Source organism: Mustelus asterias, chromosome 13, assembly GCF_964213995.1.
Source record: "Mustelus asterias chromosome 13, sMusAst1.hap1.1, whole genome shotgun sequence".
In the NCBI taxonomy this organism is placed as follows: domain Eukaryota; kingdom Metazoa; phylum Chordata; class Chondrichthyes; order Carcharhiniformes; family Triakidae; genus Mustelus; species Mustelus asterias.
The window spans coordinates 60,507,305-60,526,308 of record NC_135813.1 but is presented as its reverse complement, the minus strand read 5'-3'; the positions used below and the strand labels follow the sequence as shown (position 1 = coordinate 60,526,308).

The 19,004-nt window shown below is 42.2% G+C and overlaps 1 protein-coding gene across 2 annotated transcripts in view; it reads right to left on the bottom strand.

The window, feature by feature from the left end:
- Positions 1-6,611: 6,611 nt before the first annotated feature.
- The window catches only part of cdc45 (CDC45 cell division cycle 45 homolog (S. cerevisiae)), a 57,270-nt gene continuing 44,877 nt past the window's right edge, over positions 6,612-19,004 (bottom strand). For both annotated transcript variants that reach the window (XM_078226853.1, XM_078226852.1), the window contains exons 14-19: positions 17,877-18,015; positions 14,584-14,667; positions 12,068-12,186; positions 9,871-9,947; positions 8,711-8,777; positions 6,612-6,858 (exon numbers count right to left, since the gene is read on the bottom strand). In XM_078226853.1, the coding sequence (XP_078082979.1) occupies positions 8,713-8,777; positions 9,871-9,947; positions 12,068-12,186; positions 14,584-14,667; positions 17,877-18,015 (484 nt within the window). In that variant the 3' untranslated portion in view covers positions 6,612-6,858; positions 8,711-8,712. The remainder of the gene's footprint in view (positions 6,859-8,710; positions 8,778-9,870; positions 9,948-12,067; positions 12,187-14,583; positions 14,668-17,876; positions 18,016-19,004) is intronic.

The window sequence follows — 19,004 nt, the reverse complement described above, 5'->3', positions numbered from 1 at the left end:
ATTCTTATCCAGATGGCCTGCTATTTCTTCTTTAATGATGGATTCCAGCATTTTCCCAACTACAGACGTTAAGCTAACCGGCCTGTAGTTACCCGCCTTTTGTCTATTTCCTTTTTTAAACAGCGGCGTAACATTAGCCGTTTTCCAATCCGCCGGCACTACCCCAGAATCCAACGAATTTTGATAATCACTAACGCATCCACTATTACTTCTGACATTTCTTTCAGTACCCTGGGATGCATTCCATCCGGGCCCGGGGACTTGTCCACCTTCAGTCCCGTTAGTCTACCAAGCACTGCCTCCCTGGTAACATTAATTGTATTGAGTACCTCTCCTCCTACCAACCCTCTATCGTTAATATTCGGTAAACTATTTGTGTCTTCCACCGTGAAGACCGATACAAAAAACTTATTTAAAGTTTCAGCCATTTCCTCATTTCCCACTATTAAATCCCCCCTCTTGTCCTCCAAGGGTCCAACATTCATTCTTGCCACTCTATTCCTTTTTATATATTTAGAGCTGGCCTAGCTTCATAACCTATCTTTCCTTTCTTTATCGCTTTCTTAGTCGTTCTTTGTTGTTTCTTAAAGTTTTCCCAATCTTCCGATTCTCCACTATTTTTGGCCACTCTGTACGTATCGGTCTTTAATTTAATACTCTCCTTAATTTCCTTCGTTATCCACGGCTGGTTATCCCTTTTCTTACAGTCCTTCTTTATCACCGGAATATATTGTTGCTGAGTACTGAAAAGGATCTCCTTAAAAATCCTCCACTGTTCCTCAGCTGTCCTACCTACCAGTCTGCGCTCTCAGTCCACCTTAGCCAATTCAGCCCTCATCCTATCGTACTTCCCTCTGTTCAAACAGAGGACACTGGTATGGGACCCTACTTTCTCCTCTTCCATTTGTACCAGAAATTCGACCATATTGTGATCACTTGACCCAAGAGGGTCCTTCACAAGAACATCCTTAATTCTACCTACCTCGTTACACATTACCAGATCTAAGATAACTCGTTCCCTCGTCGGTTCTGGAACATACTGTTCAAAGGAAACTATCCCGACAGCATTCTAAGACTCTTCCACCATCCCACCCCTTCCAACTTGAGTCAGCCAATCAATATGCAAGTTGAAGTCCCCCATGATTATTGCTGTTCCGTTTTTGCATGCATCCCTTATTTGCTTGTTTATAGCCCTCCCCACCTCAACATTATTATTATTTGGGGGCCTATAGACCACACCTACTAGTGTCTTTCTTCCCCCTACTATTCCTTATCTCTACCCATAACGATTCCACGTTTTGTTCCTTAAAGCCTATGTCATCCCTCACTACTACCCTGATATTATCTTTTATTAACAGAGCTACCCCACCACCTTTTCCTTCCTGTCGATTCTTCCTAAATGCCTGATACCCCTGGATATTCATCTCCCAGTCCTGGTCTCCCTGCAGCCACGTTTCTGTAATGGCCATTAGATCATACCCATTTGTGCTGATTTGCACCATCAACTCATTAACTTTGTTCCGAATGCTTCGTGCATTCAGGCAAAGTGTCTTTATTCCAGCTTTTATCTGGACCCGATTTGATGAAACTCTATCAACCTCTCCCTCTACTCCTTTAACTACTTGAATGCCCTCATTCACTTGCATTCGCTCCCTCTCCTCTACCATTGATTTCGTAATTCCTCTTACCTCAGAACCCTCCCCCCCATAAATTATTTTAAGCCCTATCTACAGCCCTAGTGATACGATTCGCTAGGACTCTGGTCCCAGCACGGTTCAAACGGAGACCATCCCATCTATACAGGTCCCATCTGCCCAAATACTGGTGCCAATGCCCCATGAATTCGAACCCATTCCTCCCACACCAATCCTTGAGCCACGCATTCGTCTCCTTAATCCTATTGACCCTGCGCCAATTCGCACGTGGCACAGGTAGTAATCCAGAGATTATCACCTTGTTGGTTCTGCTTTTTAATTTGTTCCCTAGATCTTTGTACTCCCTCTGCAGATCCTTAGTTCCTGTTTTGTCTATGTCATTGGCACCTACATGGACCATGAGAACTGGATTTTCACCCTCCCACTCCAAATTCCTCTGCAGCCCAGATGATACATCCTGGACCCGAGCACCAGGCAGGCAACACAACCTACGGTATTCCTTATCCTGGTCACAGAGAACAGTGTCTATGCCCTTAACTACACTATCCCCAATTACTACTACATTTCTCTTTGATTTCTCCGTTGCAGCAGCACCCTGCACCCTGGTACTGCTGACAGTTTGATGATGCATACTTTTACCTTGCCTCCATCCCTTATGGGCTTTCTTAAATTTTCTAACCAATATAGTTCTAAAGCAAACAATGCCTCAATTCTAAAATTCAAAAATGACCTCTCTCTTCCCCAACTCTATAGTCTCCTAAAGAACATAATAACAAACAGATGCAGGAGTAGGCCTTTTGACCCCTTGAGCCTGCTCTGCCATTAATAAGATCTTAGCTGATCTAATGTGGCTTTAACTCCACTCTCCTGCTTGTCCCCCATAACCCTGGACTCCTTTGTCAATCAGATATCAGTTTAACTCAACCTTGAAACTCTTCAATACCCTAGTCTCTGCTGCTCTTTGTGAAAAGTATCAACCATCTGGATGACATCCAAAAGTCCAAGAAGGCCACCGGCAGGAAATCTGCTTTTCCTTAACTGAAAGGTGCTGAGGTCTAATACCACCTTGGCTAACATCAACAAATTCAACACAGATCAGAAATCTATTCAGTAAAGTTCAAAACTTTTACACCTCCAACACAAAATAAATTTACAAAACCATGTTTCTATTAGCGCATGAAAATGTCAAGGAGGTCTGGAATTTGATATGGATTCAAATTACACCAAGACTGATCTCTCCAGAGTTGTCTGTGGAGAGAGTTATATTTCTTCTATTGAACAACAAAAACCTTTTTTGGGCTGCGAGTCAAGAGACTGTGCACTGTTAAAATGCAATTCAAACATCTTTTAAAACATTCATTAAACACTGGATGCAAATTGGAAAGCACAGAACACCATTCGCTTTCTATTCTGCCAGTTACCAGGAAATCAGGAAACAGCTGCACAACTTGATGTAGTTTGAAGTCATTTAATGTCGTCTCACCACTTTGAAGTTCTTAAGAAAATGTTGGCACGTTTAAATTGAATCAAAAAAAAGGAAGGCTTCATAATAAATAGGTGAAAAATTGGATTGCTTTGGGATAAAAAAAAGTATTCATTACTTAAAATTTAAAACCTGGAGCTTGCTGATAAGATTTTTGTTTTAATTCACGAGATGGTAGATTCACAGACCAGCATTTATTGCCTATCCTTAATTAAGCTCGAGAAGGTGGTGGTAAACCCTTTTCTTGAACTGTTGCAATCCAGTAGTGTAGCTACATCCATTGTGCCGTTAGGGAGTTCCAGGATTTTGATCCAGTGATATTGTAGGGGCTACAATATAGCTCAAAGTCACGGTGGTGTTTGACCTGAAGGAAAACTGTAGGTGGTGATATTCCTAGGTCTCCTGCCCCGGTTTTCTAGGTGTAGAAGACTCCAAGCTGTGTGCAGATGGAGGGGACTGACTCCAAGAAATGGAGAGAACTGAATCCAAGCTGCAGGCTCCAAGTCAGGCTGAGGGGGTCCCAGGTTTTGAAGGTGCTTTGAAAGGGGAGGGCGACACGGTGGCCAGTACTGCTTCCTGGCATTGCTGCCTCACAGCACCAGGGACCCGGGTTTGATTCCCAGCTTGGGTCACTGTCTGTGTGGAGTTTGCACATTCTCCCCGTGTCTGCTTGGGTTTCCTCCAGATGCTCCGGTTTCCTCCCACAGAACAAAGATGTGCGGGTTAGGTGGATTGGCCATGTTAAATTGCACCTTCGTGTCAGGGGGACTAGCTAAGGTAAATGCATGGGGTTATGCAGGTAGGACCTGGGTGGAATTGTGGTTGATGTAGGCTCAATGGCCTCCTTCTGCACTGTAGGGATTCTGTGAGTCCTGGCGAGTTATTTCAATACACCTTGTGCATGGTACACGCTACTCTGTCACTGTGCATTGGTGGTGGAGAGAGTGGATGCATAAGGTGGTGAATCGGGTGTTGATCAAACAGTTTGCTTTGTCCTGAATAGTGTTGAGCTGCTTGAGTGCTATTGCAGCTGCATTCATCCAGACAAGTGGAGAGTATTCCATCACACCCAACTTGTAGATGGACAGGCTTTGGGAGTTAGGTGAGTAACTCATCACAGAATTCCCAGTCTCTGACCTACTCTTGTAGCCACAGTATTTATGTAACTGGTTCAGTTAATGCATTGGTCAGTTGTAGTCCCAGAATGTTGAGTGTGGGTTTAAGCGATGGCAATGTCACTGAATATCAGGGAAGGTGGTTCGATTCGCTCTTGTGGAGATAGTCATTGCTTGTCAATTGTGTGGCACAAATGATACTTGCCACTTATCAGCCCAAGTCTGACTGGTAAAGATGGCAGATTTCCTTCTCGGTAGAACATTAATGAACCAGATGGGTTTTTATAACAATTGGGTAGTTTCATGATTATGACATTTTATTCCAAATTTGATGAACTAATTGAATTCAAATTCCCCCAGCTATGTTGGTGTGATTTGAACTCTCATCTCTGGAGCATTAGTCTATGCTCCTGGAATAAGAATCCAGTAACATTTCCACTAGCTTCATTGCTAATTATCCAGAATCTGTACTATGTAGCGACCATTTATGTGGTGATAAGACTTTCAGGATTGGGTTTACTCCTATAAACTAGAGTGTATTTAACTAAATTAGCATAATCAATAATGAATTAATATAGAATATGCAAGTGCCAGGGTGCTCTCAAATCAGCCTAAAATTATATATTACAATTTCAATAGAGGCTAGAACCTAAACAAGTATGAAACAACTCCACTGCTTGAAAAAGAGACATGTGTACGGTCAAGACCCATTGTATAGTGCAAAGATCAGTTTGGAAAAAGTAATATGGAGAACTAGATTTTGGAGTTTTCTGCATCTGCGTTCAGCAACAAGTGAGTTTGTGCAAAAACTTAATAAGCCAGAAACATATACAGGACTGCGAACACAGAAGTGGAGAGTCTGGGCTCAGAAATGAAATAGTGAACAGGCAGTGCCAAAACGTTCTTTCAAAGGAAAAGCTTTTCCTCAAATAAAACAACTCAGCCAAATTTCCTGGACAGGTAGGGGGCGGGGTTGTTACACACAGAAATAATTGATGATGCCCTTTTTTTGTGAAGCCTCTTGCTGTGGGAAGAACTTGTATTGTTTGCTGTCATAGGAACAAGACAGGCCTTTCAGATAGTCACCCAGTTCCTCAATGGTGCCATTCACTGCCGCTGATGCAGGAGGGATTACAGCTTTGTCCTCATTCTTTAAACCAAAATTGAGAGCTTTTATCAAATTGATGCAAAGCTGTACTGGTGTATTCAGGGAAACTGTTCCGGGAGAGAGAGAGCGAGAGAGAGAGAGCCAGCACAGACTTGACAGGCCAAATGGCCTCCTTCTGTACTGTAACCATTCCATGATTCTAAATAATAATTAGCTGAAGTGTAGGGACTGGTTAAGAGATAGGAGAAAATTATTAGCAAACTCAAAAGAAAACCACAAGTTGGTCCAAGTTGCCACATTTGTTTGCAATTTTCACTATTTAATGACTGTTGGCTTAAGTTTTTTTTAAAAGAAAAAAGTGAAGGAGCCTCAGTAGCAGCCCCAACAGTGATTCTGCAGGATTTGGGATCCGAACATTAGGACCAATAGGGGGTCCCAAGCCATCACTTGCCGGGAGCAGACCGCCTCTGCAAATTTATTGAAAGCAGCCACCTAATTCATTGCTTCATAACAGCTGTGTGTAATGAGTGAGCTCAACTGTAATTTAGCATTTAGTTTGAATGTTACATTTATTGTAAAGGACCGTGCTGGGCTGCTGCAAGGTCGTACTATCAGTGGCAAAATGCCAGCTGTCTTGCTTAATGGCCCCTAATTGGGGCCTTAATTAAGCAAATCAGCTGCCCATCTGAAGAGGGGATAATCGATCCACAAGTCGGTCTGCCTCCTGGAAATGTCCCTGCAGTGGGACAGTGTCTCGGAGCTATTTTTTTTAATTATTCATTTGTGGGTGTCACTGGCTGGCCAGCATCTATTGTCCATCCATGGTTGACTCTCAACTGCTCTCGAACCCAGTTCAAGGGCACATTTGTTTGCAACTACAATGCTGTGGCTCTGCAGTCATGTGCAGGCCAGACCAGGTAAGGATGGCAGATTTCCTTGCCTAAAAGGACATTAGTGAACCAGATGGGTTTTTGCGACAATGGATTCATGGTCATTAGATTCTCAATTCCAGAAACTGAATTCAAACTCCACCATCTGCCATGGCAGGATTTGAACCTGGGTTCCCAGATTAGGGGAGTTTCTGGATTAATAGTCTAGCAATGATATCACTAAGCCATCGCTTCCCCCTTAACATGGCTCCCCCTATTTCACTGCTGTCTTGCCACCTGTGTGCCAGTAAAATTCAGCACCCTATGGCCTTTCAGGGATAAGAACTTCCATAAAAGGAGAAAAGCACAAGGCAATATCATATGACAATTCAGTCATGTAAAATTGGTACTGATTTTATTTAAAATTTATGGTAGTAAAATCAAGCAAATTGTACCTCTTCAATATTATATAATTTACAATCCAATATTCGATATAAAAAAAGTCAGTAAAACACATTATATCATGACAGGGAGATAATTTATACATTTTACACAATACAAAACTAAATACAACAAAAAAACAACAAATCTTGTGTCTTCTTAGAGTGAAAAATCACCAGGTATGTTCCTGAAGAATGAGAAGCAGCAAATATTAGTTGAACCTAACCAAATTTAGGGAGCTAAAACACCACAAAAACTTATGTTTGCCTGGGCAACAGGATTCAGAATGCCATTCTAGTTTGTTCAAGTAAATATCAAGCTTCTCAAGTGTGTTGTTTTAGAGTTTAAAAAAGTGTGCTTCCTCAGGATGAAGTACAAGATAAATCAGTTTTAGGCATAACTCTGTGACCTTCCATTCTGACTGCCAGGCATTAATCAAACGTAGTGATAGGTTTATCTCACAAAATAAATGCTAAAAATGCTCATGAATAATCATGTAGCTGCGAGTGATCAACAGGACTATAAAACCAATCTCTCAGTATGTATTTGGAATAAAGAGAAAACACTAACAAGATCTAGGATTGAATGTAATTAAAATGTCAAAACAGCCATTTTAGAGTCAGATTGCTTGCATGTACATTTTAACAAGCTATTTATCCTGCACCTAATGCAAAAAGAATCTATGTTATAAGCATCTGTTTATACTTTAAACGTTTCTTTTTGATCGTGCTTGCAGGAATATTTTACTATATTGGTATAACCTTTTACTGTTTGCCTTTCCATTCTCTCCAACCTTGGCACCGTTCCTAGGTAATGAAGCTCACATGTGCATGTATGTTATTCTGTCATCACGATATGTTTAAAATTAGTTGACTTCAGCTGCTATTCATATGATGCCCTCATTGTAAGGAGATGTGATAGTTGGTAGACTGATGTCAATTGGTCGATAGCCAGGGGTCTGCCCCCAGTTTCACAAATCATTATTTCAAAAAGGTATTTCTACTTTCCTTGGACATAATACGAACAACTCAGTTATAAAATCAGCAGATTTGTAAACATTCAAATTAGGAGCAGGAGTAGGCTGCTTGGCTCCTTGAGCCTACTCTGTCATTCAAAAAGATTATGGCCAATCTGATTGTGACCTTAATTCCACTTTCTTCCTACACCTAATAGCCTTTGACTGCCTCGTCAAGAAGCTATCCACCTCTGCCTTAAAAATATTAATTGACCCCGCCTGCACTGCTCTCTAGAAGTTTTCCAAAGATTCAGAACCCTCAGAAAAAAAGTTCTTCTCATCTCCATCCTAAATGGGACACCCTTTATTTTTACACTGTGTCCCTTAGTTGTAGTCTCTCCCACAAGGGAAAATATCCTTTCAGCATCCACCCTGTCAAGTCCCCTCAGGTTCTTGTATGTTTCAATAAGATAATCTCTCATTCTTCTAAACTTCAATGAATGCAGGCCCAAACCTGTCCAATCTTTCATCGTGAGATAACCTCTCCAATTCCAGCCGTTAGTCAAGTGAGCCTTCCCTGAATTGCTTCCAACACATTTATAAATTTTCTTAAAGGAGACCAAAAATGTACGCGGTACTCCAAGATGTGGTTTCAACAAAGCTCTGTACAACTGCAGGAAAACATTGACTTTTATATTCCATCCCCTTGCAATAAATGACAATGTTCCATTTGCCTTCCTAATCACTTGCTGTACCTGCATACTAACTTTTCCTGAATTTTGTACCAGGACACCCAGATCCCTCGGTACCACATTTTTATATAGAGAACGCAAAACACTTGATTTCTATTCCTCCTGCCAAAATGGGACAAGTGCACATTTTCTCTCATAATGCTACCAAAATTTTGCCTTCATGTAGCCATGTGCCTATGCAGACTCCTGACATCATCTTCACAACTTACTTTACTACCTATCTTTGTGTCAAAGATTCGTAAAATGGAATAAAATATGTTTCTGAAGCATCATTGTCATGTTAGACCAGAAGCACTGGGTACTCTTGCTTCAGTAAGTGAAGTTGCACTCACCTTTATGACAGCAGAGAGATCAACGCATCCAGAAATTTGCTACGATCCTCAGTTTTCAGTTCAATTACTGCAATAAAAAGATAATTTATTATTGGAATGCTGCCACTGGGCATGCATCCAGGAGCTGGCAACAGCTTAAACTATCTTAACACCTGCACCAATATGACTGGCAATTAGTCCCACTGAGTCAAACCAGTACCAAACAGATGACTAGAGAAAGGGATGGGAGAGGTTGTGGAAAGGCAAATCCCTGCTGGCATAAGTCAATATGCACAAGTAGTAATACAATCAAGCTGGAATGTGATGTACACCATGAGGTGGTGGTGGGGGTCAGTTTAGCCCATTTGGCTGGACAGCTGGTTAGTGATGCAAAGCGACGCCAACAGCACAGGTTCAATTCCTGTACCGGCTAAGGTTATTTATGAAAGCCCCACTTTCTCAACCTTGCCCCTTGCCCGAGGTGTTGTGATCCTCAGGTTAAATTACCACCAGTGAGCTCTCTCCCTCAAAGGGGAGAGCAGCTTATGGTCATCCAGGACTATTGCGCGTGTACCTTTTTTTTAACCTCATGTGAGTAATCAAGATGCAAGTGGATAAAAGTGTAGTCCACTGTACTGGTAATGTATATTCATTGTTGTGAAATGTTTATTCAGCAAGCACCATCCCCACATTCACAAATATGACATCCCACTGAATAGTAATGCTATCTTGAAAGTACACAATATTAGACTACATGTCAGATACTAGAGGATCGAAAATTTATCAGGATATGTTCTTTATTTACTACACATCATTAGCTACTAGAGTATTCTTTATATAAGAAAACTGACCTTTCTAAAATTACTTCAACTTTGCCTGCTGCCCCCCCACCCCCCAGTTAGCATAGAACTCCATCCTGTAATACTCGTGTATGGAATGATTTCCCGCTACTGTATTACAAGGAAATCCGAAAACAATTGTTTGAAGCGATGCACAAAATTTTGACACGTATTACTCACACACACACGCACACTTCAAAGAGTTACCTCCCTGCAATCAATCACAATTACACAGAGAAACAAAGAAAGATTCTTCCTCAAACTGGCCTTCTGGGAGGAGTCACTACAGCATTTATTGCTGAACTTAATTTCACAGCACCAGTGATCTAAAAGGTTACTTACTGGAAGTATCAAAGTGATCATGCAAAGTCCGAGAGCTGGTACTTTCTGCTGCTTTCTCAAATGCCTTGCCAAAGAAACTGGAAAAAAGTGATGGTTATTTACTGAATTTCCAGCACCATTGTTTCAGCAATTATATACTCAACTTCTGAATTTGAAACAACACTCTACTTGCACGCTGGCACAGAGGTTAGCACTGCTGCCTCAATGCCAGGGACCCAGGGTTTGAGTCCGTTCTTGGGTGATTGTGTGAAGTTTGCACATTCTCCCTGTGTCCTTGTGGGTTTCCTCCAGGTGCTACGCTTTGCTCCCACCATCCAAAGGTGTGCAGGTTAGGTGGATTAGCCAGGGTAAATGCACGGGGTTATAGGGATAGGTCAGAGGGGTGGGATGCTCTTTTGGAGAGTCGGTGCCGACTCACCAGGCCAAATTGCCCCCTTCTGCACGGTCACGATTCTATGGTTCTATGTACTTGGAATTATAAAATTGATCCAAACAACATGACAGTCTTGCAAATCAACTGGTTCTAGATATAGCAGCTGCAGTCAGAACCCCTCTTAAAATTCATACAAGAACGATATTTTATGTTTACTAAAGGTGAAAGGTGTTAATCTTGAATTCTCTTTCCATTTCGTCACTTAGTATCTAAACATTCAAAAGGTCAGGTACAGCAATCAAAGACTGAGTAAAACTTTGTGTTGAATTCAGAGTTGCACAACCATTTGCACCAGACATTGATTCATCTCATATACGACCTTCCTACAGCTTGTCTGTGTGAGATTGAAAATTGATACTGGTCATGTGTGTCAGAATCTATTCTCCCAGTATTTAGATTCATTTTACACTCCAAGTCCTATGGTCCTTTTGTTATACAAGGTGGCACAGTGGTAGCACTGCCTCACAACGTCAGGGACCTGGGTGCAATTCCAGCCTCAGGTGACTGTGTGGAATTTGCACGTTCTCTCCGTGTCTGCGTGGGTTTCCTCTGGGCGCTCTGGTTTCCTCCCATAGTCCAAAGATGTGCAGGTTAGGTGAATTGGACAAGCTAAATTGCCCTTTAATGTCAAGGGGGTTAGCAGGGTAAATATGAGAGGTTGTGCGGAGGGGGGGGGCCTTGGTGGGATTGTTGTTAGTGCAGGTTCAATGGGCTGAATGGCCTCCTTCTGCCCTGTAGAGATTCTATGGTTTTATAGAGCTTTTGTTAAATGCTGAAGCAATGCAGCACAGATGGCAACCATTCCACCGAATTTCTCACGCTGGCTCTTTGAAATATCTACCTTCTTAGTTCACATCCTTGGAAAATGGTTTCCTTCAAGTATTTACCCAGTTCCTTTTTGAAAGTCGTTATTGAATCTGTTCCTCCACATTTCAAATTCACTTCATTCTTTTTTTCTCATTACTTTAAATCTGTGTCCTTTCGTTATTGATACTCTTGTCACTGAGAATAGTTTCCCCTTATTTACTCTTATCAAAACCATTCATGTTTTTGAACACCTCTCTGCTCGAAGGAGAACAACTTCAGAAGCTTCAGTCTCTACATGTAATTGAAGCTCTGCATGTCTGGTACCATTCTAGCAAATCTCAGGTACAGCCTCTTCCAGCTAAATGATAACGATTTAAAAAGAATGAATATGGGCGGCACGGTAGCACAGTGGTTAGCACTGCTGCTTCACAGCTCCAGGGTCCCGGGTTCGATTCCCGGCTCGGGTCACTGTCTGTGTGGAGTTTGCACATTCTCCTCATGTCTGCGTGGGTTTCCTCCGGGTGCTCCGGTTTCCTCCCACAGTCCAAAGATGTGCGGGTTAGGTTGATTGGCCAGGTTAAAAATTGCCCCTTAGAGTCCTGGGATGTGTAGGTTAGAGGGATTAGCGGGTAAATATGTGGGGGTAGAGCCTGGGTGGGATTGTGGTCGGTGCAGACTCGATGGGCTGAATGGCCTCCTTCTGCACTGTAGGGTTTCTATGAATATGAAGACAATAATTCAGTTTTCCATTTTATCTCTTTTTAAACAAAACTGATTCTAAGGGAAGGATTGCTACCTCTGGGATCAGCAAACTCAGTACAACTGAAGATCAAACCTGGAGGGAGACTACTTGCTCTGCCTGGCTCAACGCCACAGCAGTTGCTGGATTCATCATTGGGGCAAGTATTGGAGCTTCCATTTATACACCATAAAGATGGTGCTTAATTACAGACTCACTTCTTCTTGTCTGAGCTTTCGGTTTCGGGTGGGATTCCAATCACTATCACAGTTCCTTTCTCCAGGTCCATTGGTGCTGCCATGACCAATGGGAGCACCTTACACCGTTTGTTCTTGGTCTGCAAGGAATAACAAATGCAGTTTGAAGACGGTACGGACCGTGCTCATTAAATATTCTATGAATTCAATCTGCTTCTATTCATTCATTTGAACAGCCAAGCAGACAGAGACACACACACATCCCCCACATACTAGTCAATCACTTATGGCATTCATAGAATCCCTACAGTGCAGAAGGAGGCCATTCGACCCATCGGGTCTGCACTGACCACAATCCCACCCAGGCCCTATTCCCATAACCCCACATATTTACCCTGATAATCTGACACTAGGGTCAGATAGCATGGCCAATCAACCTAATCCGCACACCTTTGGACTGTGGGAGGAAACCCACGCAGACATGGGGAGTATTGCATGCAGGGAGCCAATGCCAAGTATAGTTTTTAGGTCAAACTGGCTTTCAAAGGATTATCTGAGGGTGGAGAGGGTGAGCAAGGAGAGTGAGAGAGGTGGGGGGAGAGAGAAAGAGAGGAGGCAGAAGGCGGACAAATTTGGATGCAGAAGGAGGAGAGAGGAGAGGGGCAGTAGGAGAGAGGGGAAGGCAGAAGGAGACAAAGTGGGATGCGAAAGGAGAAGAGGGGACAGGAAGTGGGGGGGGGGGGTAAGAAGAATAGGAAAAAGATGGGGAGTGCAGGCAATGGTCATGACGGAAGTAGAACAGATAGGACAGAGCAAGTAGTCAAAAAGAGATAATTTTATCACTCTTCCCCTTGCCTCAATCAGCAGTAGTGACCAATATCTAGAATTATTTGCACAATGCACATGATGGAATGAGGGTGGAAAGATAATGGGTCACATGCAGAGCAAACTAATGAATGTTTGGGTACTAGGGTAGAGGTGCCTAGGTCCCAAATAAGGACACACATACACAATTCTTCAAGTTTTATTTTAAATCCTTGCTACACGTTTAGAAGTTTACACTTAATCACCTTTTAGATCTAACTGGCAGCATGAGCAACATTAACTTCAATTTTATGAATGAATGTTAAAAGTGAGTCAAGTATTTCTAGAGATACGTAAGCAAATCAATGTATGTGCAGGGTTTCACACATTTAAGGGGTGAATAAATTATTCCCAAAGCAAATATTATTAATTCTTTGTTCCTCCACCTCACTTTTTCATTCACCAACTCATGACTGGGTACAGGACCACTGGCACCAAGCATCTTACCAAGCAGTTTTTCACCATGCAGGAGCCCAAATATTTCTACGTCAGAACTAAACTCAATTTAATCCTTAAAGTCACACAGTAACTCAGTAGCATATTTTACTGGGTAGCAATTAGAATCAGAAGGCCAGACTGATAGCTTAGTTTATCTATAGTTTAGGTGCACAGAAGCCAATTGCAAAATCCCAACTGCCATCCAACTGAGGTCAGTTGACTGCAAAAACTGAAATACAAACCAGGGATCTTTAGTTCTGAATGGCTCATAAGTATTTCCTTTGCAAAATGAATCAGCAAAAAAGCTCCAACACAATTATGTATTGTTCAGTGTTAAACTAGCTGCAAATAATTCAGTAAATGAATCCAGGGAAATGTCAGGTAAGGTTTTACAATCCCCCGCTGGCAGATTTTGAGAAGGGGGGGGGGTTCATAAAATGAAGCCTGTGGCCAACGTACCGCTGCCCAGCCTGACCTGTCTCCCATTGTATGCAAGAACATAAGAACTAGGAGCAGGAGGCGGCCATTTGGCCCCTCGGGCCTGCTCCGCCATTCAATAAGATCATGACTGATCTTTTTGTGGACTCAGCTCCACTTACCTGCCCGCTCACCATAACCCTTAATTCCCTTACTGATCAAGAATCTATCTATCTTTCCCTTAAAAACATTCAATGAGGTAGCCTCAACTGCTTCACTGGGCAGGGAATTCCACAGATTCACAAGCCTATGGGTGAAGAAATTCACCCTCAACTCAGTCCCAAATCTGCTCCCCCTTATTTTGAGGCCATGCCCCCTAGTTCTAGTTTCACCTGCCAGTGGAAACAACTCCCTGCTTCTATCTTATGTATCCCTTCATAATTTTATATGGTTCTATAAGATCCCCCTCATTCTTCTAAATTTCAATGAGTATAGTCCCAGTCTACTCAGTGTGGAAGTGGTTTAAGCCCCAAGTGACCAATTAAGTGCCACATCCTACCCTGCTGTTATTTTACACGTGGCAGGGGGCTGCCCACACCAAGTAAACTAACAGCTTTAGCTGCATGGGATGCTTTCAGGTAGTTGGGGCGGGGTGGGGGGGGGGCGAAATCGGAAGGAGTTCCTTGCCAACTCTTCAGTGATGGGGCAGGAAACCCCATTTGAAAAATCCTGCACATCTTGCTGATTTCTACATTATGTGCTACTGCAAAGCCCTTGGTCCCAGTGAAGTTCCTTTCTGACCTTGAATACATACATACCGAGCGGACAAAGCACTTCAGCAGGTGTTTGCACAAAAGTTTCATACAAATGGGTTTTGAATAGATCTTCACATCCGGGGTGCCCTGCAGATGAAGGAAAGGAATTACTCAAAACAACAACACAATTACTGGACTGCACATGTTAGCTAAGTCACCATCTTGGTTAAGGATGCTAGAAAGTCCAGAAAATTGAAACAGCTGACAATTATAATGCCAAATCGATATGTTCTGAAAAGGGGATCATACTTGAAAAGTTAATTGTTTGTTTTCTCCACAGAATGTGCCTGACCTGTTGAGCATTTACAGCCTTTTCTGTTTGTGTTTTATATTTTTTCTTGTCTGCTTTAGGTCAGTGTACATTGTTGAGACCTGATGTCTGCTTTGTTTCTTGCTTTAAAAAATGTTATTCCTCAGACTGACAGTGGCAACATTGAGCTTATTGCCCATCTCTAATTGCCCCAAGGTCTTCTATTGAATTGTTGAGGTTCTTGTAGTAATAGCATGTCATAACCATGTTGGATAGTGAATTTCAGGGCAACTATACCCAAGTCCGATGTGTAGAAATTGAGTCCAGTGGCTGCTGATGACACAGAGCTCGACCTGTTGTTGCAGATGCCTTCACTCAGCTAGGGCGAGAATGACAGCACTCTTCTGAATTGAGCTTTGCAGATGCAGCAGGGACTTTGAGTGATCAGGAGGCAAGAACACTTTCCTGAGAAACCTCTCCAGTAAAGTACTGAGCTTCAGTCAACTAAAACCATCTTCATTTGTATCAACTGCAACTCCTGCCACCAGAGGGATTTTCCTTTGATCACAACTTTGTGGGAGCTCCTTGGTACCATACTCAGACAAATGTCTTGATTCAAGGACAACTACTCTTGCCTCTGGCACTCAGTTCCTACAGCTGTATTTTTATCAAGTGTATAGGGAGGTCAGGAGGTCAATGGTTCTGGCAGAACCAGGACAAGAGTGCTAGTTAGTAGGTTATTGGTGAGTAGGTATTGCTTGATGGAACTACTGATGACTCCTATCACTTTAGTAGTAGGGTGGCCTTAGTCTGTTTTTTGTGGATAGGGCGGCATGGTAGCACAGTGGTTAGCACTGCTGCTTCACAGCTCCAGGGACCTGGGTTCGATTCCCAGCTTGGGTCACTGTCTGTGTGGAGTTTGCACATTCTCCTCGTGTCTGCGTGGGTTTCCTCCGGGTGCTCCGGTTTCCTCCCACAGTCCAAAGATGTGCAGTTAGGTTGATTGGCCATGCTAAAAAATTGCACTTAGTGTCCTGGGATGCGTAGGTCAGAGGGATTAGTGGGTAAATATATGGGGGTAGGGCCTGGGTGGGATTGTGGTCGGTGCAGACTCGATGGGCCGAATGGCCTCTTTCTGTGCTGTAGGGTTTCTAAGATTCTAAGACATACTTGTCATATTGTCAGACAAATGTTGTGCATAGGAAGAGGTTAACCCTGGTACATTAGTCTTCATGTGGAGATGCCGGCGTTGGACTGGGGTAAGCACAGTAAGAAGTCTCACAACACCAGGTTAAAGTCCAACAGGTTTATTTGGTAGCAAATACCATAAGACATTAGTCTTCCACAGAAGGCACAACCTTTTCCCTATATACTGTCCTCATCATAAATTAGAAGACACACATCTCTTTTTTAGGAATAGGTGCAATAAGATCCAAGATTATGCATTTTGCACTTTTGGTTGAAGACAATTGCAAACACTTCAGCCTTCCCTTGTGCATTCACATGCTGATTACCACCATGCTTGAACATGAGAACATTCATATAGATAGCAAATCCTTTTACTTTCCCACTATCATTCCTAAATGGATGCGATTTGCTTGGGATTAATTTGTTATAAGACTTCTTAGTTCTCTCCATAACTTTTAGTGTTTAGTCTGGCGTTTGGCATGTGTAGTAGCTTCACTACATTTATACTTCCTTCTAAGATGTTCCTGGTGCCACTCCTGGCAAGGCCTTCTTTCTACACTTCATATTGAGCAGCTCTGATATGTTCGCTTGATGCTGATCAAGGAGTGAGGGATGTGCTGGGCGATGACAAATGATGCCAGTCATTTGATTTTATAATGGTGGCAACAGTTTGACTGAGTAATCCTTTTGACAGCCTGTGCTCTGCAACTGCAGGTCAGCAGGTGTCATCTTCCCTGCAATGTGGTCAGTGTCAGGATTCCACATGTCTTCCTCATACATTACTGCATTTTAAACTCAGAAGATGGTTCTGTGATATAAAAAGAGAGGCTGTGCTGTTGTCATAGGACAAACAGCACCATTTCCATGTTTCTTTTTTTTTTTGTTTAACTGACTGTTTCAGTTTGATATGGAAGCAGGCAAAACAAAGCCCCAAGATGAGGACAGTGTGTGCAAAAGAATGTCTGGAGAAAATTGTGAAAACCTAAATGAGGTCAATTATTGCCTGGAGCTTCTACGAGGGAAACACTTCTACTGGAGAATAGTAACTAACTTTCAGGAGTTGATTTAGTTGCATATATTTTTACAAATATACTCTTCTGTACTTTTTTTGCCTAGTTACTGAGCTTTTCTGTTCATACCTTAATGTGCAAATAAACAATGAATTAGAACTGTATAGGTCTGGCATGAAAGACGTTCGTTTTTGAAGTGATGGAAGACAGTGAGATTGGACACTAATTGCATATAATGATTTACTCAAATATTTTTATACGCATTTAAATTACGGAACTATTTCTGTGTTCTGGAGTTGCAGCCAAATAGTTCCTTCAGGTCAAGCAATAGTACTTTGGCATGTAGGATGCAAGAAACTGCAGCAAAGCAAGACAAGGAGTAGAGAAATACAGGAATGGTACTAAATACAATGAAATATAGAAAGTGAAGTAACTTAGGGGAAAGGAATGTATTGAGGCAGGCAGGCACTCAGAGCAACTTGGGATGGCAAATAATATAGTTTTGTCAATGTTGTCTATATTCTTGAATAAATAAATGAGAATAAAACAATGAAAATTAAAAAACCCTTTAAGCTATTGTCCAGTCTGCTTATGGGTCCCCATTGCACAGGAAGTGCCCTTAATATGTTATGTTTACGGTCTGTGGGAAACCCTGGTTTCTCATGATGCTTTTCTTGTAAAAATGGCATAACCCTGCCCCAGGGGCTGTACCTATTGTAAAAATATGTTTATCCAAGTCTGATTTGACTTCCCTGGTCACTTTGTTCACATTCCAGCCAGTCTGCACTCTTGTAAAAGTGTTCAAATTCCCTAAAAATGTCTCAAGCTTGTCCCAAATTGATCCTTACCTCTTGTAAATAACAGTATAGAAAAGGCCCTTGCGAGATAATGAGGTTGGTGCAAAGGCAGCTAGCAACTGTTTGGTGAATGGCTCGAAGCTGTTGTTTGGCTAATTCCAGACCCTGTTGCAGCTTATCCAGGTTACTTCTAGGGAAGCAAAATTAACAAAAGGTAGTTAATACTTTCATTATGAATTCTGATTTTCAACCTATAGACTCTCACTTTGTGCACCACATTAACAAAAAGAACCTTGGGCAGGGAAGCAGAGGTGGGTTGGATTTTTGTGGGTTTTCCAGTTCACCCTCTATGTCCATCATACCAAAGCCCTTCACAGAATATCAGATAATTGGAGCTATTAGAACAGGTGCTCAGAAATTTGGTCACAGAGGTAGGTTTTAAGGAGTGTCAAAGAAAGGGAGAGGTAGAGAGATTTAATGAGGGAATTCATTCAACTACGTTTGAGGGTTTGGCGATTATAGAATAAAGTGATTGAAAAGGTAGAGCATATTGCTGTGGTAACAGAGAAAGATTGAGATGGGTTAAGTGCATCTTCCTGGTTACTGTGTTGATATATCTGATGTCACATTGTATGTCTTTTGATGCATTCTGATTTAACAGTGGTATGCATGGCACACAAGGATCAAAGGTAGAATTGGTAGCAGAGCAAAATTGAGGGAAACAGGCAGCTGAAGGAATGATGCACAACTGTGGAACAATGAAAAACTGAGGACATACACAGCTTAATATTGTAGAAGTGCAAAGGTCTCAAGGGTGACAGGGCTGGCCAAGATTACGGAGGTAGAGAGGGGAAAATTATGGAGATATATGAAAACAAGATTGAGTGTTAAAATCACGATATATTTGGAAACCTCTTGTTCCAGGGTTTCCATGGCTCTTGCATGAAACATACAGCGGATGAATGGGAGACCATGTCATAATTTCCATCACCTCTTTTGTCTTTATAAATACTACCCAAAACATTCATTTAACTCAATTCCTGACAGCACCTGAACCCGGATAGGTTCATATAAAGCTACTGGCAGTGAAATTTTGCAGGGGTTTTGGTTCAGTCTTCTACGATCTCTCGGGCAGTCTAGCAGAACCTCTAGACAAACGGTGTAAATGTTTTCCACCAG